This window comes from Pipra filicauda, unplaced genomic scaffold, assembly GCF_003945595.2.
Source record: "Pipra filicauda isolate LSUMZ 115617 unplaced genomic scaffold, ASM394559v2 scaffold266_size1643727_pilon, whole genome shotgun sequence".
In the NCBI taxonomy this organism is placed as follows: domain Eukaryota; kingdom Metazoa; phylum Chordata; class Aves; order Passeriformes; family Pipridae; genus Pipra; species Pipra filicauda.
The window spans coordinates 928,306-951,869 of NW_024104383.1; the positions used below are offsets into that span (position 1 = coordinate 928,306).

Consider the following 23,564-nt stretch of genomic DNA (forward strand, 5'->3'; position numbering starts at 1 on the left):
CTTCATTAAAACACAGACAATGCTGTCATTGTTTTTCATTTTGAACTTTGTAAAATGATGCCGAGTCATGTGTTTTTATAAGCTTGATGTTAATTGCAAATATTTAGTATTACTCAGCTCCTTACATTTCATGTACTAGCCAAGCATTCCTGTAGTCATCAGGGTTCTTGTAAAACCATGTAGTGGGGACAAATTTTAACTGGTTTCACTTGCAAATATCAGGGCTGAGGCTTTCAAATGTGGTTTGAGAAGCACTGCGGGGCTCGTGGAAGGCATTCAGTGGGATCTTGCAGGCAGTTTTGTATGTTATATTGAGTTGGTTAACTCATTTGTTAGCTCTTTATGCTCTGGGGCAGGATGAGGAGAGAAGCCCTGCATAGAGGGACCCGCTAGTTCTGGAACTGCTTGAGGAGGTGATGGCTCAGTGTTTCAAGAGCCTGGACGCCCCTGGGGGATCCTGTAGAGGAATAAGCTGCTCCACAAGAGGAGCAGTGTGGGATCTGTGCTGAGGGGTCACATCCCCCCCTCACCTGGGGTGCTCAGGGATGTTGGGGGAGCTGCCCCTTCCCACTTACCCTCCCTGGGACATCCCCCTGGGTGTCACCTCTAGCTGGCTGTTGTGTTTCCTGGTGGTGTGTTTGGAAGGGGTGTCTCCTCCTGCTTTGCTTTTCCACCATTCAGAGGTTTTTCCCTCATAACTGGGGTGTGTGGAGAGCGGACACTTCCCCGGGAGGTCAGCAGAGCTCGGCCGTGCCTCAGCGGTGCGGCTCTGCCTGGGTTTGTTCTCTTTAATGAAGGGGTGTTTGAAATAGTTCAGGGGTGAATGACACTGCCCTTCTCCCAGCCCACTTCCAAGGTTGGCATCCTTGGCCTTGGATCCCACATGTGTGATTTGGGATCAGGGAAGTATCACCTTAGTGTGGAAAATAAGAAAAGATGGGCAACAGCTCCATCAAAGCCAAGGAATGGCATTTATGGGAAGCCTGTGAGTCCATGGATAGGATTATATGGAGTTGTGAAATACATGTAGGAAACTAATTAAGGAGGGGATTAGCTGAGTGGAACAGGATTCCACAATAATTAATAGATGTGTTAAATATTTTGCTGCAATTGTCTCGTGGATGTGGTTGGCTGCCTTAAGACAAGTGTTCAGTCTGCTGTTGAGGACCGTATATTTTATATATCTGCCAGATTTGTTGTCAGTGCTGCTGAGGGGAACAGCTCGAGCTCTGGGAAACCTGAAAAGTAAAATATCAGTCACTGTCAGAGTGTGGGCCAGGTGACTGAGACAGAACCTGTCACTGGAGGTGGCATCACAATTTTCTCAGGGCAGCCTGAGCTGGAGTAGTGAGTGAGTCTTGGGATGTGTTGGTGCTCATGCTATTGTGAAGGCTCTCTAATCCAGCCAGGATAATTCCCAAAAAGCAGGGCTGGGCGTGCAGGTGAGCAGAGGCAGGGCTTGCCAGGAAATCATTAGTTCCACACGAGCTGAATTAATGCATGGGAATAAAGTGGCACCTTGCCCATGACAGGCACACAGCTGATCACCCAGAGGAGCCAGCTCAGAGCTGGCTTTGTCTTGAGCTACATCCCAAATCCAGGTGGAAACAGCTTGGAAGTTTTAGATGGGCTGCAAAACTAAATTGGGGAGGGAGTGGAGAAGAAAGGAATAACCTTAATTCTGAATTTGATGAATTTCAGGTGGTCTGTGATTCCTTAGAGGCCACGTGCTGGGATTGCTTTTAATGGGATTTATGTACTAATTCCTCTAAACCTTCCTCTCTCCTGAGGACCATGGCTCACATCTCCTGAGAACAGCTGTGTGTGTGTGCTTGGCCTGGGCACAGGGCCCTGTGAAATGGAGTTGTGGGCTGTGTTTCAGTCCATGCTGTCTCACAGATCTGGGGAGGGGAGGTTCCCCCCGGTGTTTGTACCTTTGTACCTGTCCTTGGGACGCTTCCGGAGCAGATCCTCACTCCAGCAGAGCAGCTGAGTGTTAGGCTCAGAAATTAAAGTAATTATGTGATGTATGATGTCAGCAAGGTAATTCTTCAGATATCTGTGAGTGCTTGTCTTAGTTTTCATACCCTTTTATAAATTACAAAGGAGACAGATTTGATTAGAAGCTCAGGAATATTCTCCTTTAAGCTGCAGTCATCCCTAATGAAAATGAACCTTCAGAGCTATTGTCATCAAAGCTTTGCACTGATACACTAATAAGCATTTGAAGTACATAGCAGAGTAATTTCCATGAGGAATGAGCCCACGGAGGGTCTGGACCGTGCTGTTTGCTCACAGAACTCGGGCTGTAATTAATGGCATTGCAGGCTGTGACAGCCTCACACCAGTTGGGCTTCCCGGCCCCTGGGGACCAGCTGCTGCTCTTGTTGCCATCAGGTTCTTTTTCCATCTTTTATGTGCAGTCACCAGCGTACCATTCAGATTAAAATGATTCCAGACAACTGGTGTGGGAGGTTTAGGTCTGGTGAAGTCACCCAAGATCAGACAGGTGGATATTCTTACTGCCTTTACTGGGAGAGATACTCGATCTGCCCCGGGGCTCTTGCAGTAATTTAAACCAGGGACAGGCAGCTCTGACTAATTAGAAATCTGGAAGAGACCACAAACTGCCTCAGAAAGCTCTGCTTTTATGCAAGAAGATGACTTACCATCACTTCTGTGCTCGTTTCCCACTGTCCAAATGCAACTCCTTGTGTACAAATAGGTTTTTCCAGGGCCTGTACTCATGGCATTGCTGTGACTCACACGGAGTTTTGGAACATGGCTTTTAATAGCTCATGTCCTGCATGAAAGTTTCTGTGCTGAACTATATTTAGTGTTTCTTCAAGCCACTTGGCAATGTGTAAGTCTTGAGCTGGAATTGGAGTAGTTGTAACATAATTATTACATTAAAGCAAGTTATGTTAAAATGCCTGTTATTGGATTGTTGTACAGGAGGAGCTGCCTCCGTTTATCTGTACAGGGAAAACCTGCTGGAAAGCAATAACTTCTAGTAATACTTCATGGAAAAGGGGAATGGTCCAAGTTATTCCTTTTTTTTTTTTTCCTGTTGAAGCATTATCCACTGATTCTGGCCTTTCTCAGAAGCATTCTGTGAATTATTACTTGAGGAAGTTCTTCTACTTCTTCATTTTTTGTTGTTAGTACTTTGAAACTAGCTTTTTTAAAGCATCCAGGGTGATGAAACAAGAGTGCACTCATCTCTATTAAGTCCAAAACACTTCCATCAATATAACATTAACCCTACAGTGCCATTTAATATCAAAGAAATTCTTCTTTAATGTTTTTCTAGTTCTTGTGTGGAGAAAAAAAAAAGGAGCATGACCCCAGTGTTTGAAAATTTCTGGCTCACCCGAACATCCTTTAAAAGAAGTTAAATTTGCTAAGTGTTATTTATTTGCAGTGCTTGTTGTCTTTGGCAAAGATATTTGAAAAAGTGGTAAACAGCACTGAAATATGAAATATTTATGGCCAGGGCAAAGTCCTCTTTGTGCTTGGGCTTTAGGTTGGCATTTGTCTGCATCTGAGCGCTCATGAAAAGAAAAATCTCCTTTCAGTGTTTATAATCGTTATCTTAAGCATTTCCTGTTTATCTCCAAATGAAGTTCCAGGTCTCCTTAATTAGAAAATTGCATGAGATCTCTGGTTGGCAGCTGAATTCAGTGATGGGCCTAAAGTGCCCAGTGGATTGAATCAGGGGAGGTGTGTTGGTGAGCAGGGCAGGATTCGGGGCTGCAGGTCGGGCTCTGAGGGGAATGGAGGGGGGGGGTGAGTGCCAGAGCACTGGGAAAACAGCCCAGGAATCACTGTCTAAAGAGACATCTGGGGGAGTTTGGCTGTTGGACACCCAGCTGCAAAGGGTCGGTGCCCCCGGGCACTGCCAGGGTACTGTGGGCTCTGCAGAGGCACAAAACTTGGCAGTGGGGTTTCCATCCCAGAGGGAGCAAGGAAAGGGCTCAGCCACCCCATCGACACAGCTCAGCCTCGGCAGGGTCAACAAAGTCTCTCGGTGTCAGTGTATTTATCTGTTTCCTGCACCCCTTGGGGAGCTCTGACACAATGTAATGGGTTGTGCAGCTCAGGAATTGGGTTTTTCTACCAGGACAAACTGCCAGTTATAGAAAAACATGTAGCTATTATGTGTTCAGTTTGGGGCTGCTGCTGGTGGGGAAACTTGGCACTGGCTGGGATGTTTGGAACTTCATTATCGCAGTCACAAACAGTATAAATCACAGATTACATAAATAATACCATAAATATAAATATATAGATACAGATTGGGCCCAGGCTATGGTCTAGATCAAATTTTGTGGGAGTGTCTGTTAATCCCATTGATTAATGTCCCTTTCAAAGGAGATTGCTGAAGCCAAAGGAAAAATCACCTGAATTTGCCTAAGGTGAGGACTTTGGGGTGACTTTCTTCAGTTGTTCTGTGTTGGTGGAGGGCTGGGAGCTGGGTAGACCTGTGAGTCTGAACTGCTGCTCCTGCTGAGCAGCTGCATTGCTGTGCTGGAACCCCTGGTAGGTGAGAGGTTCTGGCTGTGAACAGAAAACAAAACACTGTGTTCTGGCCTAATTTTGGTGTTCCCTCTAAGTTTTGTGAAGGCAATCAGTTCATCAGGATCTCCTAATTCCTCAGGGACCAAGATGATCTCGTGTTTAAAGTCCAGGTCATTAAGAATCCTGAAGATTGGAAACTTGAGAAATTACGTTGTGGTTTTAAGAAACTTCTTTCTCTGCAGAACTTGTAGCCTTACAAGGGCAGCAACAGGTTTTAAATCAATGAGTAAGGATTTGCTCAGCCCTCAGTTTAAAAGCCTCCTCGCTTGTGATCCGCTTCCAGACCACATGAAAACCTGGGAATGCCTTTCCTGGGCTGCCTCTGCCGTGCCCAGGTCCAGGAGCGGTGACGTGGGCAGGGTGTGGGGCTCAGGTGTCCCGTGGGTGGCATTTCCCACCTGCGTCCTCACAGACCCAGCTCTGAGCAAGGGGTGGCTGCTGAGAGCACCAGGGCTTCCCCGTATCCCATCTAACCCTGCCCTCTGGCAGTGGGAAGCCATTCCCCCTTGTCCTGCCACTCCAGGCCCTTGTCCAAAGTCCCTCTCCATGTTTCTTATTGGCCCCTTCAGGTACTGGAAGGCCACAGTTGGATCCCTCCAGAGCCTTCTCTTCAGAGAAGACCAAACAACAAACTAAATTTTATTGGCTTGAGGATACCTTAATAAAGTGTTGTGAATTCCAGGGAACCAGCTAAAGCCTGTTGGTCAGAAGAAAAAAGTTACATAATAACTTTGTGTCCGACTTATGTGTCAAGTGCTGAGTGGGCAGTGGGTAAAATAGTTGAGATTTTTGTGGCAGAAAAAGAAATTAAAAGATTCCAAACTCGGAGATTTGGGAAATATTAATCGTCCATTTGCTTATGTGTCCTCTTCTCCTTTGGCTCTGCTGCTGCTTGATGGAGCAGATGAGAGGACTGATGAAATATTCCCACACAGACACTGTGGGATCTGTTCTGCCTGGATCAGCTTGGCCTTCCTATTTTGCTGGGGGGTCAGGACAGCATGACAAGGATAAAGAGAGAGTCTGTCTCAGGAAAGCACCATCTTACGTTGCCTTAAAATGCTGAGTGAAGTGTCACTCTCCTGTGCAGGTGTTTCTCAGGGGGTTTGGGGAGGTTTTGAGTGTCCAGGGCAGCAGGAAGGGTTGTGCCACCCCTGGCACGCTGAGCCTGTGACACAGCACGTAACCAGAGCCAGAGTCACCATTCCTGGGCAGACCTGCCCCACTGCCAGGGGGAAGCACAGGGAGCTGGAAGGGCAGGAAGGGATATTGTCCAGGGGGGTTAGGTGTGTCCAATGTGGAGGTTTTGGTGTCTGACATAACAGCAGGATAGGGGAGGTAAAAATACACCTGAATGTGCTTTAGTGGCAGCTGCTCAACTGAAGGCTCTGGAGGGGCCTTTTTTCCTCCTGATACTTATTCATGTAATCAAAATAATCCTCATCTCTGGGGATGAAGCTGTGATTCCTTGATTCTAACTTGATCTGATGGTGGATCTTCAGAACAAATAATTTTAATGTCAGGTTATGCCCACAGTCAAAATCTCGAAATAGTAATGATTTGATCAGCTAAAATAGTCAGAAGTGATGTAACAGGCTGTTTCAGCCTGATGCTGTAATGGGATACACTTGGAATTGATGGAAGCAAATGTATTTCTTAGACACTTGCATGGTATTTTTAGGTAATGATAATGGATCTGTGGCCAGAGCTGCTTTTCAGAGATCATTAAATTAGCAATGATGAAATGCCAAATAACAGGATCTTTTTAGGATGGGGTTAAATAACAAGTCTTAGTGTGTTAGATATGTTTTCTAATATTGTGCACAGTTTCCAAAAAGAAAGGGGTTATAATATAAATGAAATAGCTCCATTATTTGGCATCTTAAATCTTTAAAACATCTTGTGGCCTTGAGCCTGACCTAAGGCAGCAGTTGGCCATGGCACAGCTCTGACCTGAAACCTGTGGGAGTTTAATTAAACACCAATTAAACTGGGGAAGGAAGTCTGATTTCAGTCGTTCAGAACCGAGTGCCTTCGCAGCAGTTGGTGGTGACAAAGGCAGGGATTTTAACAGATCACTCGGCTCGATTCCCTTGGGTTTTGGGGCTGTTGGATTGTTATAGGTACCAGTCTTGAAGGCTTAATTGGATCTTTGCTGACACTGTCGTGCCTCAAGCAGCACTGGGTGTCTGGACGAGGAAAAATAGGGAACTTTGGGGTATTGTTTTTAGCTGCAGTGTTGCTTTATTGGCTGAATTAGATCATTTTAATTAGATATTTCATCAGGAACTGCAGAGACAGGACAAGGAGTAATGGGTTCTAGCTGAAAGAGGGGAAATTTAGGTTGGATTTACAGAAGAAATTCTCCCCTGTGGGGGTGGGGAGGCCCTGGCACAGGTTACCCAGAGAAGCTGTGGCTGCCCCTGGATCCCTGGAAGTGTCCAAGGCCAGGTTGGACAGGCCTTGGAGCAACCTGGGCTGGTGGAAGGTGTCCCTGCCATGGCAGGGGGTGGGACTGGATGAGCTTAAGGTTCCTTCCAACCCAAACCAATCTGAGATTCTGTGATTTTTGTTTAAATTTATTCCTTAGACACCAAATAGCCCTAAAAGCTTTGGGTTTGTAGTCACTGTTCCATGGCTGATCCATAGGATAGCAGAGTTAATCGTGTGTCTTCTGCTTAGCCAGTGCTGCCTCTCACCAGGAAACGACTCCTGGGCCAGCTGGGTGAGGTCACAAATGCTTCTCTCAGTGAGGTGGAGCCTTTTTTCCCTGACAGGGATTGTTTTCTGGTGAAGTTAATTGCATTGCAGTGTGACAGGAACATCCTGGAGTGACTGCAGTGGAGTGAATCAAAGAGCCAAGGGGTCTGCAGGCACTGAGAGTGAGAAGGAGCAATAAAGGAGTTTTTTCCTTCTGTCTTGCAAGTTGTCCTGTGCTCGAGATAGCTGCGCTGAGATTTTTGTATGCGTAACCTCACTGGCTGTTTCTCAAGGTCCCAATGACATTTCCAGAGTGAAAATTAAAATTAATAAAAGGAAGATTGGTAACTTGTGCAGCTGAGTGTGGCACAGACAAGGCAGAGCAGTGCTGGGAATTCAGACTTTTGGCATCTATAATTTAATTAAAAAGCAGTTGTTAGGAAATGGCAATCCCCTGGTTAAAAGTTATGTTTTCTGTAGAAAATGGAGCTAGAAAGGTGGTGTTCTCACACGGAAAAATCAACGTGTGAGCTGAACTTGCAGCTTGTGTTTGGGCCGAGTGTTCAGCTGGGCTGCCCTGCTGCAAGGGGATTTAACACGCAGATTAAGTGTTCTGAGCTGCTGTGTTTTATAGAGTGGCACAGCAGGATAAAGTAATCCTGGTTTTGTACCAGCAGGTCCGAGCGTGTGTTGAAGTGCAGGGTAATAAACGTCGATTAGTGGGAGGCTCGTGTTTCCCTCTCTGCAGTCCAGGGCTGAGTGAACTTTCAGTTCGGTGCTGAGCTGCAGGAGCCTCGTGGCAGGGTGGGAATGGCACAGTCTGCGCGTTGGACACGTTCGGCTGCTCCTGGGTTTGCTGTGTCTAAGCAACACAAAAACAGGCGGCTGAGCGCAGGCCGGGATCCCGGGAATGGGCTGAGTCGGCTGGTGTGGGGGATGCCGGGCTCGGTCACTCACTCGCCTTCCTGTCGGTGAAACATAATCAGGGGCTCAGCCATTAATTGTTAATCATAGCCACGCTCAGGAAATCAGTGCAGAGGCTCTGTTGTGAAATCATGGGCATAGGGAATAATCCCTGGTTTGTCACTAGCCTAGTAGTTGATTTTATGTAACTTCAGGTCCCTGAATTCCCTTGTAGTCTTTTTACTGTTGTTTCAAAGCTTCCAGCTCGTTTTTGCAGCCTCACTTTCTATTCCTGCTTCATTGTTCTGCCTTTTCTGCATTTCCTTGTTTTACTTCTTGTGCTGATTCAGTTTAGTTCCTTTTCCAAGGCTTTCTCTTGCCAGTTTTGTGAATCCCCAAACTTAAGAGACCTGGCTGGGCAGTACATTAAATAAGAGCAACATTACCTTTGGTGAAATGGTAATTTCTGGACTGGAGATTTTTTGGCTCTCATGCAAAGTAATAACATGTGGCTGAAATCATTGAATCCCAGAGTGGTTTGGTTTGGAAAGGACCTTAAAGCTCATCCAGTGCTACCCCCTACCATGGATAGGGACACCTTCCACTAGCCCAGGTTGCTCCAAGCCCTGTCCAACAAGTTTAAAAATGTCCTGAGTTGGTGGCAATCCACCTGTTTTGTGGCTGAAGTGGAAAGTAAGATCTTGTTTGGCCGTTCAGGAAATTTTTCAGGGTGTTTTGGTGAGGTTTTTTATTCTCAACAGTGGAGGAGTTCTCATGTCAGCAGGTGGTTTGCAAGGGGACTGGACTTTGCTTAAATGTAAAAGCTGCCAAACCCACGTGTAGAGGATCCATGAGCCGTCCTGTTATCCAGAGCCATCAGCTGCTGCCTTGGCTCTGGTCAGACCTACACCTGCATCAGGCTCTGCAGCACTGCCTGAATTTCTGCCCAGCCCTGATTCCTGAGCTGCCCTTCCACTTGTTCCCACTCCTCTGTGCTTGCACCTCTGGTCTCTGACTGGAAAATGGGTTTTATTCCAACCAGGTGAGCATTGAGCCAGCTCAGTTTGAGCTGCTGACTGGTGGGGATGCTCATGCTGGGCCCAGGAGATGGAGCAGGAGGAGGAAGGACACAGCCACTTCTGTCAGCAGCTCTGCCAGCTGATGTCACCTCGTGGCAATGGAATGTTGGCCCCAGGCTGCAGTTTCATGATCAGTTGAAGCTGATTTTGAGTAGCTGCTGTTGCTGAAAGGGACAGATTTCCCCTGTTCCTGCCCACCTCCCCTGCCCTCGGGCTGGCCAAGGAGAGGGCCAAGACAACAGGGAACCAGTTTCTTTTGTTGCATGTGATTCCAGTCTGAGCTGCTGCTGATGCAGGAGAGGGGTGTGAGGACCTGCACCTGAAGTTTGGGGAAGGACTGCTGCAGGCAGGGCTCCTGAGGGGAGAAAGGTTGTAGGGAATTGTGTGAGGGGAATCCAAGACTTGCTCCTCACCGTGGGTTTGACGTGGTGGTGACTGGAGCTGGCCCAGCTCTGGGCTGTGAGGGCCAAGGTGAGCAGCCCTGGAGGGGCAGCCCAGGAGGGAGGTGACTGCAGGATGATTTGTGGCTGCTGCTGCCCAGGCTACATTTCACCACTTCCCCTCAAGCTGTGCCCTGAGTGCTGCCAGAGCACAAAGCGACCGTTCTGGCAGCACCTCTGGTTGTCTTGGCACACAGGGGTTGTAAAATTACATCTGAGATTAAGGAATAATTCAGTCATTATTTAAGTTACTTTCTGCTTGACTGTATCCTCTGTCAAAATTGTACCCAGCTAATTTTAGGTGAAATGATTTTGCATAAGTAAAAAGTTGTTGCCTGCTTGTAAGGGAAAGACCTGGTGTGAAAAGAAACTCTTTAATGTGAATAAATATCAGGCAGTTCAATATTAAAACCAGTTACTTGCCAAGACATGGTGTGGGGGTTTCTGTATGCATTCTTTAAATAAATTATATTAATAAACTGACATGTTTGGAAAGTTCAAGTTCTGTAGTAGAGTGTAACAGGAGAAATGTTTATTGTAGTAGTTAAGGGGATAAAGCAAGGCATAGAAAGTACATTATGATATGATAAGCTTAGAAAGTTTCCAGTGTAGCTTAACTTTGTCTCAGGTTCTTTAGGGTTTGTTATCACTAATTTATGACAGCTTGTCATAGGAGTTTTTACTTTGGGAAACAAAACACGAGACCACTGCTAGATTTCATCCTGCCTGGATTTGAGCAGTTAGAATGTTAATCCCCTGCAGCAGCACTTTGCCTTTCCTCCAGAAGTCATTAATACTTTCACAAATCAAATTTACTTTATTAAAGAAGCCACATTGTTATATTGACCTGACAGACACTGGGAGAAGAGGTTTGGGGCTTTTCAAAGTCAAAAAGAATAAGAGGAGAGCTTCAACAGCTATGACTTTGCCCATGGTATGAAATAGCAGGTTAGCAATCAGGATCTGATTTGCTGGGACAGTATTTCACTGGAAGCACTGAATTGTAAATTGGTATTTATACCTAGAAGTTTACAAGCTATTGGACTGATCGGGCTGCTCTCTGAATCATCACGTCCTTTCTCAAACCAAACTTTAAATGTGGTTCTGCATTTAAACCACAATTGTATTTTTGCCATATAGAAAGTTCAACTTAAATTCATCTCAAATTTGCAATGCTGTGGCTCAAAATTATCTGCCTCGGTTTGAAACATAGACTTAACTGTGTGAACAATGATTTTGTTAAACTGCCCCTTATTTGGTGTAATACTCAGATCTAATACTGAAAGCACTGCAGTGTGTGTTTTACAAGAAGGCTGTGCAGGGCCTCTCTGTGAGAGTGGCCCGAAAATAGGATTTGGCTTGAGCTGTGGTTGTTCTAAAGAGCTAAATTTACTGCCTCGCTCCAGAGAGGAGCCTTGGATCCATTTCACCAGGGCAGGAATTTCAGATCCACTAATGTGAACAGTCTGTCATGGGTTTCCCTGCACTGCCCAGGAACATTCCGCCTCCCTTCCAAGGTGATTATCCCCCTGAAGCTGCTCTGCCTTTCGTCAGAGCCGCAGCTCCGTGCTGCCACATCCAGGGCTGACATTACAGGCAGGATCAAAGCTGCAGCTTTTACTTTGAGTGACCAAGCACAGTTTGATGGGGAACTCTGGAGAAAATGAAGGAGGAAGACAAAGGAGCAGAAATCTTTATCCATTTATTGAGGCCTGAACTGTAGTTTTGCAGCTCTGAGGTGTCTGGTGCCTTGGAGGTGATGCACCATTTTTAAAGCCATTCTAAAGGACTGGAAGCACAGAATTTGCAGCTGGTGGGTGAGCTCCAAAACAACAGCCTTTGATGTGATTCTGAAGCATCTGTTGTCACCAGATTTACAGTGAAATCACTTTTAATACTTGTACAGAAGTTTATATTGTTAATCTGGGTAAAAAATGGGGGTAGGAGGCAAACCGAAAGTCATAGTAGTGACTGGTTGTGTGTGGTGTTCCCTAAATACTAATACTGAAAGTAGTGACTGTCATCTGACAGTTTTCTCTGAGTTATTTTTAAACATTTTAAAACCACTTCAAAATGTTGATACTTACCTTGGGTTGTGCTGGCTTCCTTTTGAAAATATTAGCACAAGGGCAAATGGGGAGGAGTGAGCTGGTGGTCCTGAAACACCTTGAAGCTGTATTTTCTATGAAGTTTGTCTTGGTGAGTGTTAAAAAAGCAGACCTTTTTGAAGGGCAATTGCCATCATTCATTCTGGATTCCTTGTTTTGGAACAGAGTTGCTGATTCTTCCATTTTTCCTGGCAGCAAGTCCTGCCTATTGTATGTGGAAAGCAAGGCAGGATGTGCTGCCAGCCCCGCGAAGGTGCTCCCAGTGTTACCTCACCAGCGAGCTGAGCTGGTTACTCCTGGTAACAAACACAGGCTTTGTTTGAGGAAAAACCACCCAGCAGGGAAGGCTGGCTTTACCTCTGTCTCCTGTGTCGAGTGGATGTCTCCTGCTTCCACTGAAACCTCTCCAGAGTTCAGGATCAGGGACTTGTCGCTGCCCTCCCGTGGCATCACCTCTGCCAGCGCCACCGCCCAGCCGAGCGTGAGTCAAGGGTTCTGTTTCCACAGTGACATTTCAACTGAGTCACTTGTTCTGCTGGGAATGGCCAAGGTTTTATGGCTCTCAGATCAGGTTTGCCCTTGTTCCTTCCTGGTTTGCCTTTCAGGAGTGTGGATTTCATGGAACCATGAAATGGCCCAGGTTTGAAGGGACCTTGAAGTTCATCCCGTTCCACCCCCTGCCATGGGCAGGGACACCTTCCACTAGCCCAGGTTGCTCCAAGCCCCCTCCAACCTGGCCTTGGACACTTCCAGGGTGGGGCAGCCACAGCTTCCCTGAACAACCTGTGCCAGGGCCTCCCCACCCTCCCAGGGAAGAATTTCTTCCTAATATCCCATCGAACCCTACCCTCTGGCAGTGGGAAGCCATTCCCCCTTAACCTGTCACTATGTGCCCTTGCAAAAGGTCCCTCTTGCAGTGGTTCTGTAGCTTTGACCTGCCTTGGAGATCAGGACTGATGCCCTGGTGATGGGTAGGACAGTGATATCTCAGATATTGTTTAGCTGAAGATTTATTTTTTTAAAATCTCCAGTGTTGGTTTAGTGGAGCGCCTTCATTTTATACGTGGAAATGTAAATTCTTTCCCCATGGAAGATAAACACTATTATCTGAGGAATTCCCATCTGCTGTTTCCAGATGTGGCCTGAAAATGTGAAGAAGCTGAAAAATGACCAAGTGAGGGGACCAGTTTTAAACCCATGGGGTGGGAGCTGTTCTGCCCACCCTGCTCAGGGCTGAACCAGGCCTTGAGCTGCAGCAGAGCCTGGCATGCTGGGTTGGGCGCTGGGCTGGGCCGGGCCAGAAGGAAGGGAAAATAAAAAGAATTATACCATAGAATACTGAGAGGCTGACTGGGGGCACATGCAATACATTTTTAAAATGTCACAGCAGGCTAAGTTATTGTAATTAACATGTCTAGAATAAAAAAAAAATAGTCTTTCCTCTGTAAAACCAATTGGTTTTTGTTTGGAGTGAGTTAAGGCAATTATTCTGGCCATGCCATCCCCAAACAGGAAATGGCTCCAGCTTTGATGTTCTGTATCATATTTCATGTCAAGTACGGCACTTGCTGTCTTGAAAAGAAAATTTGCTTGAAGAAACAAGGGTTTTATTAAAAATGACAGTTCTCAGTGTTGTGGTGTCCCAGAGTGCAAAGCCAGCTCTGCTCAGGGTTTTGGCTGTCCCTGAGGAACCTGCTGTTCACGTGTTCAGAACCTGCCCTGCCCTTCGGTACCTTCCCGCTCCGAGCTATGGCAGAGAGGCTGTTTGCCTGAAGGGTGAGCCTGGGGAGCTGATCTGACTGAAAAGCAGCTGTTTCTGTGACATTATTCCGGTTGTTATATCCCAGCTGAACCAGTGGTTGTATCCATGCAGGAGAGGAACAGTGAAGACGTAAGGAGCAGCTCGTGGAGCTCTGCACAGTGGGCAGGACTGTGGGAAAAGCAGTTTAAAAGTACTTGTTTTAAGGAATTCGGTAGTTTTATCCTCTTTATTCATTAATGGAGTCATTATAACCATAACAAAATGATTGTTCAGTCTTGTTTTTACAACCAGTCTTTTAAAATGTGCTGCTGACTTTTATTAAGACCTTGGTACCAGTTGATTCATGTCAAGGTTCTGGTGTTGTAGCAGAAAAACTTCAGTTCTCAGAAACCTTCTTTCCCAGGGGACCAGCTCCGTTCTGCTCCAGTGGAGCACTGCCAGCCTGGCAGATATTTTGGATGTGGGCAGCTGAAGGCCCATGTGCTGCTGCCGTGGTGGTTTGGGATGTGTGCTCTGTCTGGCATTCCCGGACTGCAGCTCGTGCTGTGCTCTGTCCCGTCTGCCAACACCACCTCTGACACCTCTGGGAATGCCACCTCTGTCACCAGAGGTGTTGGGAGGCTCTGGGCTGGCCAGGTCCTGGTTTTCCTGGGGATCCTGCCCTCCAGAGGCACAGGGCCAGCTACTGACCGTGGCGGTCACAGTGCAGGCGTTGGGGCCCGGGAGGGGCTGGGGCAGGGCGTGCTTTCCCCATTAGTAATGGCTTGGAGGGACCTCGTTTTGCAACCCAGAATTAACTGTTTGGGCTGTGTGGAGCTGAGCTCTGGGAATGTAAACAGCCCTGGCTGGAGTCTGGGCTTCAGAGGCTCAGCTTGGGTTAGGCTGGGCTGTGCTCAGGGTGTCTCCTGGGGGAAGCTCCAGTGGAGGGTCTCCAGGCTGATGGCCAGAAACCAGCACTGCTGGGCTCAGGAGAGCCCTTGGGAACACTCTGCTGCTCAGTCTTCCAGTTCTTAGTTCTTGAGTCTAGAAGGATTTCTGCATCGCTTCCATTAGATAAGATGCAAGTAAGCCCTGCCAAGGGCTGAGGACAGAAGTTTGGTAGTGAAAAAGAAATTCTGTTTTTTTCTAGAAGTTTGCTGATTCCCTGGTTAGCCAGCAGAAGGAATTAGCATCCCACAAAGCTGCAGTTGGGTGTAAACTTTAAACTGGTCATACCTGTAATTCCGAGGGAGACAGGTCCCTTTGATGGTTTGCTGCTTCCCCTGCTCAGAGAGGAGATGGGCTGTGCTGCTATCACAGGGTTGCATTTTTTCTTTCATGGTTGTGATCACCGAAAAACAATATTATTTAGTGGCTCTCTCTTGGCTTCCTCATTAAAGGTGGAATGTGGGCCTGCAGGAAGGGTGAGGTCTTCCCTTGCTTCACTTCCGAGCCTGACATCATCATCAGTGGCTGTTCTGATCCGCCTGGCCTGGCCACGCTCCTGCTGCCACCCAGGCCTGGGAGAGCATCCCTGATTCCAAGGACATCCAGGGTGTCCAGCTGGGACTTTAGATCCTTGACAAACTGGTTCAGTGTACAAAGAGTGCTAAAGATAAACATATAAAATTATCCATAGACTGTGGGTAGCCAGATTTAAAATGGGAACAAAGTTTTGCTAGCACAGTTCTGAGCTGTCTTTGCTTTTCATTCCAATGGATATAATTTCCTAGGAAAAAGGAAGGAAAGGAGAAATCTAGTCATGATTCTAAAGCTGTATGGAAGCTCTGTTTTATGTGGTGGGTTTTTCATTAATGTTGTGGCTAAAACCATTCAAAAACATCCAGTAACTTTATGGTAGTCTAATGAAAGGTTCTGTAGAACACAGCTATGGAATAATATTAATAGGAGCTCTTTAGAGTTACCTCTAAAGATAACTGATACAAAATGCATTTTGTGATTCCCAAGAGCTAAAAGTGAATTTCCAAATCCTGTAGTGGTTTGCCTGTTGCTGCAGGGTGGGAGGAGTCCCAGGAGCTGTCAGTGATCAGCAGCTCTGTGGGTTAAGGATGTGCACGTACCCAGCTCCGAGGGCTCCGCCGGTTCTTAGAAGTTGTTTTGAATTGCACCACCCAGGGTGGCTGTTTAATTTCCCAAACTGCTGGTTGGGTTCAGGCTGGGCCTTCTGGTCTGTCAGATCTTGGCTCTGTGGTGCCTGTTCTGGAGCATGTCAGGGTAAGTGTGTCAGCACCAGGGGAACGACCTCCTGGAACGCCTGTAATCCGCCTTTCCCTGCTCCCAGCCCAGGGCTGGGGACAGACAGGGCAGTGGGAGCTTCAGCTCTGCAATGGGGATGGAGAAACCTGTTGCTTTTTTTTCCTAAACAGATTTCTAGCTCATCTTGTTCCACCCCCTACCATGGGCAGGGACACCTTTCACTATCCCAGGTTGCTCCACGCCCCATCCAACCTGGCCTTGGACACTTGCAGGGATGGATCATCCACAGATGTATCTGTGTAGTGGAGATCCACGTACAGATGATGATCCAGATGTCTGTAACGATGGAGAAGGTGGCTGCTCTCCTGTTCCTTCTGCCCCAGTCTCAGACACAGTTAATCCCTGTACTCCTGAGGCACTGCCCTGTCTCGCTGCTTTTCCAGGTTGCCTTGGGAAGGTTGAGCCCACTGGCAGTTGAGCTGCTGGGGCTCCAGCAAACTGCCTTGGTCACCTGCTGTTAAATGCTGGTTGTTTCAACTAGAAAATCTTAATACATTTGGAACTGGCACAGGTTGCCCAGAGAAGCTGTGGTTGCCCCATCCCTGCAAGTGTCCAAGGCCAGGTTGGACGGGGCTTGGAGCAACCTGGGCTAGTGGAAGGTGTCCCTGCCCAGGGCAGGGGTGGAATGGGATGATCTTCAAGGTCCCTTCCAGCCCAAACCATTCCATGATTCTCCTATCAAACCAGTTAGCTGACTTGTGGGGTAGTTGCCGCTTAAGGTGAGATCAAAATCTGTTTAAGAATGTGCTGCTCTAACTGGGGTGTTCTTACAGTGTAGTGCTGCCATGTAATTTCTAGTAATTTTGCAGGGCTAAGAAAATAAAAGTAAATAATTACTCTCTAACAGGATGTAATTTCCATCAGACAAAATATTTCTGTTTGGGTGAGAGAAAAGTTTATCAATCTGGTCTGTTTTCCTCGACAAATAAATATTCAAGTGCTGTCAGAGTATTTCAGGGGCTTTTGTTTGAGTCTTGTTGATGTTTTGAGCATTAATTTGTTCTGGTATTTAATTATTAAACACCTTATGGTTCACAACTAGTTCAAGCAGATAATGTGCCATGAAATTAAAGTCAAATGCCTTAAAAACAGGAACCCAAACCTGAAGGAATCTTGTCCTTGGAGGTGTTCAGGATGTTCAGCTGATGAAGCCTGATCAGGAAAATGAGCTTTCTGTACATGCCCAGGCTTGCAGTGGCTTATTAAACAGATTGAGGATCAGATAAAGTCTGTGGGAGCTGAGAGACTGACAGCAGGGAGGGGAAACTCTCTGAATAGGGGAAGGGAATCCCAGAGTCCCTCCAAGTGCTCCACGGTGTAAAGGTGTAGTAACAGTGAGCAGCCGAGTGGAAGAGATCAGGGAGAGCTGGGTTTGTCATTGTTGCAAAGGTGGGGTGGAACACTGTTATAACCAGTGAGCCAACAACAAATAAATCTGTGTCCACATTAAACAATTCAACGTTTATGTGTAAACTGGGATCAGAAGGAGGTGTGGAATTGTGTGTGTAAAGGTTGGAGTATGTTTGTAGCAAGTGAGAGTATTTTGTCTGGAAGTGTGTGTAAGTATTCAGCATTTTTCTATCGAGGTTAGACCTTTTCTGGGAATACCATTAACTTGTGATGAGCTTTTTAAGTACCAGATCTTTTCTATTGTTTTAGTATTATGGAATTCAGCAAAATGAGGCAGTGGGAGGTTTCTGGTGAAGGAGGGGTGTGTGTGAGGTTAAGGGAAGGCTCAGGCTGCCCTTTCCACTGGTTGCTGATGGACAAAGCTCTGCAGTGCTCAGATACAAAAAGATGAAGGTGCCTCTCCTGCTTTTCTCATGTCTTTATATTCCTTTTCATTGAGGTGTATTGATACAAGATGATTTAAGATGGAGTGAACATGGAGTGAAGCTCCAGTTGCCTCAGTACCCCTGTGCACTCAGTGCAGTGACTCAGGGCTCTGCTTTGCTCTGGGCTCATCCATGTGAGGCTGGAAGGACCATGGAGAGCTTGGGGCAGTGGATTTGTGCTGCAGGCTGGGATTCCAGGAATGTCAGGGCTTCCCAAGCTCCCTGTGCTGGGAGCAAGGGCTGTGTGTGACATGGTGGGCATGAGGGTGTTTCCAGCAATGGTTGTAATGGGATTCTCACTTGGAACTGAGCAGGTTTTATTGGAATTGTTGAGGCAATCTTTGACCCTGAACTCGCCAATTGTCTGACAATGTCTTTTTTCCTCCCCTAGGGCTGAGAAAACAGAGGTACTCAGTGAAGACCTGTTGCAGGTATTGTAACACACTTATTATGTGTTTTTTAAGTGCTCCTTGTGAAGTTTGAGCCTTCTGAGATTCATGGAGTACCTAATGTGGGGATAAAATCCTGCATGTCAGGGATAGAAACCTGGATGTCTTTGACTTCTCAGCACATAAAAAAACTGGGGATACATTTTGAATAAAAAACCTCAGTACTTCTGTTTCTGCATCCAGTCACGTGGCCTGATACAGTGAAGGAGGAAGTATTTTCTTTTAATTAGATGAACCAGCTTGATAAGCTCACAAACCTCTGGTGCTGATGACTTGCCAGTCTGTGGTGGAGGGTGAAGAAACTCTGACTGGGCATGGCAAGTTTCTGTCCTCACTTCTGTTTCTCTTGGACAGGTCAACTGGGCCTTAAGAGAAGTGGCAAAAAAACCATATCAACTGCTTGCTAGTAGAGAATGGCAATTTATTTCCTTAAAGTCTGTTATTGCTTATTGTTATAAGTGTACAAATCCTTCTTGTTCAGCTTCCGATGTTAAATAAATGTACAAATGCTTCTTGTTTAGCTTGTGATATTTGTTCTCAAATTTGTCACACTGACAGTTGATTTGTTTGCAGACTTGTCATCTTTGTGAAAGGATATAATTTCATCAAACATGACTTTCATGGTGGAATTTGAGTTGCAACTGTCAGATTAACAAGGGTGACTGACTACATGGAGCAAATTTAAATACAGTCTTGTCCTACATAGTTTTCTTCCTCTGGTTTCTTTATGAGAGACTTGTGAAAGGAACACAAATTGAAATTGTGAGGGAAGGCTGCTGTGGCACCTCGAGTGTGCTGGTTCTTTCTAATGAATTCCAAAGCAGCTCAGGGTGCCTGAGGTCAGGACCTGTGCCTGGGACAGGAAGCCAAACAGATGATGCAAGTGCTTCTAGTTCAGATCTCTCCAGCTGCTCAGGTTCAAGGAGAAGATGAGGGAGCATGTCAGCCTTCAAACTTGAATTAGGCACATTGGAGGGGACTTTAAAGCTCATCCAGTCCCACTCCCTGCCATGGGCAGGCACGCCTTCCACCAGACCAGGTGACTCCAGGCCCTGTCCAGCCTGGCCTTGGACACTTGCAGGGATGGGGCAGCCACAGCTTCTCTGGGCAACCTGTGCCAGTGTAATGGTGGAATGAGCTGACCCGAAACATTTCACCCCGTTTTCAGGGGACTGCTTTGGTTAAACTATAAACACCTGAACAGTTTGACAATACTGTTCTTATTTTCCGAGCAGATGTACAATGAAATGACATAAAGGATGTTAAACACCTTGATAGCCTGCAAGGGCCCGTCTGTTTTCTTGCTTAGCTGCAGAACAGTAAAAAGAAGTGAAAGCCAAAAGCCCTGCTGCTTGTTGCCAAAAAAATTTTGCAAGCAAGGCTTTCCCAGGCCCTGAGCAGCCTGGCTACACCCAAGTGGAAGAATTTACTCACTTGTTTGTTTGCTCTTGGGGGCTTGTGGAGGGGCAGGAGGCTCTTATCTAACCCAAGAGCTTGGAAACGTGGTGCTGCTCGCTTGATAAACATGGTTCACAGTTGGCCTCTTTTTATATTTAGCTCAAGCTTTGCCTCAGGATTGTCATGGCTTTTTTTGTTCTGTTTTCTGAAGGGTTGTGCTCCATTTCAAGTGTCTGTTAAATGTGTTCCTGTCTGTAGACAAGGGATATAATTCAGTACTGGAAGGGCTTGTACAATAGCCCCACTTTCTGGCATGGCTTTGTAGCAGATAATAAAGCAATTGTGTGATGTTCTGCACTCTGCAGATGCCCTGAGGGGACAGACAGCGTGGCCTGTGGGTCACATTGTTGGTTCAAAGGTGGCTTGAAGGAGATTAATGTCCTTTCTGGTTTTCCTGACATTTTTGAACTAAAAAGCAGATCAGAGAGGAGAGTGTATTATCATGAAGTTCTGGGGTCATGTTCCTCCTATCAGTCATCTGCCCTCTGAGTCTGGCATTCCGGGTGCCTGGAAAGAGGTCGTTGGGAATGTGTGTGCTCCGGAGTCTTTCTAAGGAACATGAGCCACCAGGCAAGGCTGCCCTGGGCTGCTGGGATCCCTGAGGTGCTGCTGGGATCCCTGAGGTGCTGCTGGGATCCCTGAGGTGCTGCTGGGACAGGATGTCACCATGTGTCAGGGGTGCAAAAACCCTGTGCTCAGGATTTTAAGAAGTCTTAAAAAGAAATTAATTCTTTCATAACTAGTGGAAGGTTTAGAATGTGTTGGGGGTATTTCTTCCCTGTGAGGGGTGGGAGGCCCTGGCACAGGCTGCCCAGAGAAGCTGTGGCTGCCCCATCCCTGCAAGTGTCCAAGGCCAGGTTGGAGCAACCTGGGCTAGTGGAAGGTGTCCCTGCCCATGGCAGGGGGTAAGACTGGATGGGCTTTAAGGTCCCTTCTCTAACCCAAACCATTCTAGAATTCAGGCATTTAGTTTGAAGATAACACAACAGTACACCACAAACAAGATCTTCTTTTTCATGTATCTCCATATGGGCTGTTTTTTACCTGGACTTAATTTTGAAGTTGTTGCTCCATGCTCTGTAAATAAAAGCCTTGTGCTTTCAGAGCAGTCCCTGAGCAGTTTCTCTGCACCTTATTTTACTCTTATGGATTTTTACTGAGTTTTTTGAGCACTTCAGCGTGGATTCATCTTGCCTCCTGAAAATATAACTGAAGTAATTTTAGAGCTGTATCAAAAACTGGAATCTGTTCAGATTATTTCTACAGATGAAATCTACTTCTTTTTCCTTGCTTTTTAAATAGAATCCATTCCAAAGGGCCTCCTGTTATTCTTGGTGAGTCATCAAAATGCAGATAAACAGCATTCTTTGGGTGCTGTGCACAGAGGCTCAGTGCCATGAGCAGTTCTGTCCCACTGCTCATCACTTTGTTTGCTTTTGATGTTCTTTGAAATAAAATAGTCCAAATTCATTACTTAAAATCCCTTAAAAGAACAGTTTACCATGTATATATTTGTCATATTCACTGGCTGTGTATTAAGCCATGTTTGAATTATATGTTGATAAATAGAACTCTTGTTTGTGCTTTGACACTTATTATTTTAATTTCACATCCCTTTTGAATCCCATTCTCCCTGAAAATACTGTATTGCTCATCATGTAGGAGCTTTGTCCTTGTAGTTAACAGCCAGGGAAGGACATGCAGGAGGAAACCTAGAGTACAGTTCACACTGTGAATGAGCTGTCAGACATGTCTTCAGCACCTCCTTTACAAGGTCACAGTGAAAAACCGAGTTTTCCCCCTAAATTAGTGTCTTAGATACCTGTGTGTGCCATTCATCTCAGATGGCAAGTGTCAGCCTGATTCCTTTGGCTGAGGCGACAAGCAGGGGCAATGTTTTCTCCCGCTCTGCAGTGCTGTGAGCTCTGACTGAACTGCTTTGCCACTGAGGAAAAAAACAATTTAAATCTCTGTCCAAGCATTTTTGCTGTCGGGCACTTCTGCTGAGCAGCTGAATTGTGAGCTGGAGAATTTGAGAAAAATGCAACCCGGAGCGGAGTGCGGTGCGGGGGGAAGGTTTTCTGCTGAGGCCAGGGAAATAACTTCTGTTTTCTGTTTGGTTTTCTCTTCCTCCTCCGCCCCCCTCGGGCCCACCAGATCGAGAGGCGTCTGGACGCCGTGAGGTCCGTGTGCCACCTGGCCCAGAAGCGCCTGATCGCGTGTCTGCAGGGCCAGCATGGCACAGACCCTGACAAGAGACACGTAAGTGCAGCTGCCAGGGCCCGCCTGCCCAGGGCCCGTCTGCCCAGGGCCCGCCTGCCCAGGGCCCCTCTGCCCAGGGCCCGCCTGCCCAGGGCCCCTCTGCCCAGGGCCCGTCTGCCCAGGGCCCCTCTGCCCAGGGCCCCTCTGCCCAGGGCCCCTCTGCCCAGGGCCCGCCTGCCCAGGGCCCCTCTGCCCAGGGCCCCTCTGCCCAGGGCCCGTCTGCCCAGGGCCCGCCCAGGGCCCTGCCCAGGCCCGCCTGCCCAGGGCCCAGGGCCTGCCCAGGGCCCGCCTGCCCAGGGCCCCTCTACCCAGGGCCCCTCTGCCCAGGGCCCCTCTACCCAGGGCCCCTCTGCCCAGGGCCCCTCTGCCCAGGGCCCGCCTGCCCAGGGCCCGTCTGCCCAGGGCCCCTCTGCCCAGGGCCCGTCTGCCCAGGCTGGGCTGGCGAGGGCTGGCCCTGAGGTACAGCTGGGCTGCTCTGCCCCACATGAGCCAGGGGAGGAGAACTGTGCCCAGTCAGCTCACGTGTGGGCATTGGTGAAATACCAGCTGCAATGCCCCATGCAAGCAGAACAGCACAGCCTTGGAATACCTTGGCAGTGTCAGGACAGTCACTTATCTCTGCAGTCCCCTGAGTGCTCGGAGCTTTCAGGAGACCCAGCTAAGAGCAGCTACTCTGCAGCTCTGATCAAACCCCTCATGTTTAGAATTGCCTTTTGGGCACTGACACCTCCAGTTGACTGTAAATGTTTTTCTGTGCACATTTGATTTCTACCCCTCTTTAGTAAAGCCATAGGTAGTTTTTCTTAAAGCATTAGAACCAGAAATAATGAACATTCAAGTTTTCTCCTTTTACTGAGTAACAGAGACCTGAAAGCAGGGGCACACAGAATCTCTGGGAGAGAGATGTGACAAGCTGGTTCCTTCAATCTCAAGTTAAAGCTGTTTATCTCTCTTTGGCAGTAGTTGAGATAAGTTTTGGGCCAGTCATTCCAGCTAAGACTGAAAAGAAAGTGTTTTTCAGAGTATCAGAGAACAGGAGTCTCAAGGCTTGAAACTTTCTGTGACTTGGCATTTTCTTCAAGTCCAAGAATGAGCTGCGTGTGTGTGTAATAGAAACCATATGGAAGAGGAGAAGAGCTTAGAGGGGATGTACTGGGAAAGCTGGAAAGAGTGACTAGCACTAAGCTAAGCACTATTCCTTCTGTTCCACAGAAAAAACTTCCTCTAACAGCTCTGGCTCAAAATATGCAAGAAGGATCTGTCCAGCTGAGTGATGAAACTCTGCTGGGGTAAGTGTTTGCCTTCCTTTGACTTGCAGTCTGACATTTTATTGCCTGCAGGGCTCTAATTAGAGACTCTGGGTGCACAAAGCCTGGTTTCAATGTAATGAAACTTAATATTCCCAGATTCCTTCTCTAATCCAAAGGGAGAAACAGTGAGCAAGCAGTTTTTCTGGAATGATTTGGGGGCAAGTTTTAGGCTGAATTGCATTCCAGAGGATTCTAATTCTCTGCTATCATAAAAGCTTTTGAAAATGGCTTTTATCCTGGTGGATTAGCTGAATTATTATCTCCATTTGAAGTTTAAAATGTAGTGTATTCTACAATGAAACTGCATTTTTATTATATTATGAACTGCATTCTGCAGATTTGATTTAATGACTTAATGCCAATTTGCAATAATGGCTTCTAGTTTAAAATAATCCCAGTTTAACTATCCTGGCAAAGTGGT

At 46.9% G+C, this 23,564-nt stretch overlaps 1 protein-coding gene across 3 annotated transcripts in view; it reads left to right on the forward strand.

Moving 5' to 3' along the window:
• The window catches only part of ARHGAP17 (Rho GTPase activating protein 17), a 42,458-nt gene that overhangs the window by 1,397 nt on the left and 17,497 nt on the right, over positions 1–23,564 (forward strand). For all 3 annotated transcript variants that reach the window (XM_027736105.2, XM_027736110.2, XM_027736108.2), the window contains exons 2-4: positions 18,056–18,095; positions 21,729–21,833; positions 23,046–23,122. In XM_027736105.2, coding sequence (XP_027591906.1) covers positions 18,056–18,095; positions 21,729–21,833; positions 23,046–23,122 — 222 coding nt within the window. The remainder of the gene's footprint in view (positions 1–18,055; positions 18,096–21,728; positions 21,834–23,045; positions 23,123–23,564) is intronic.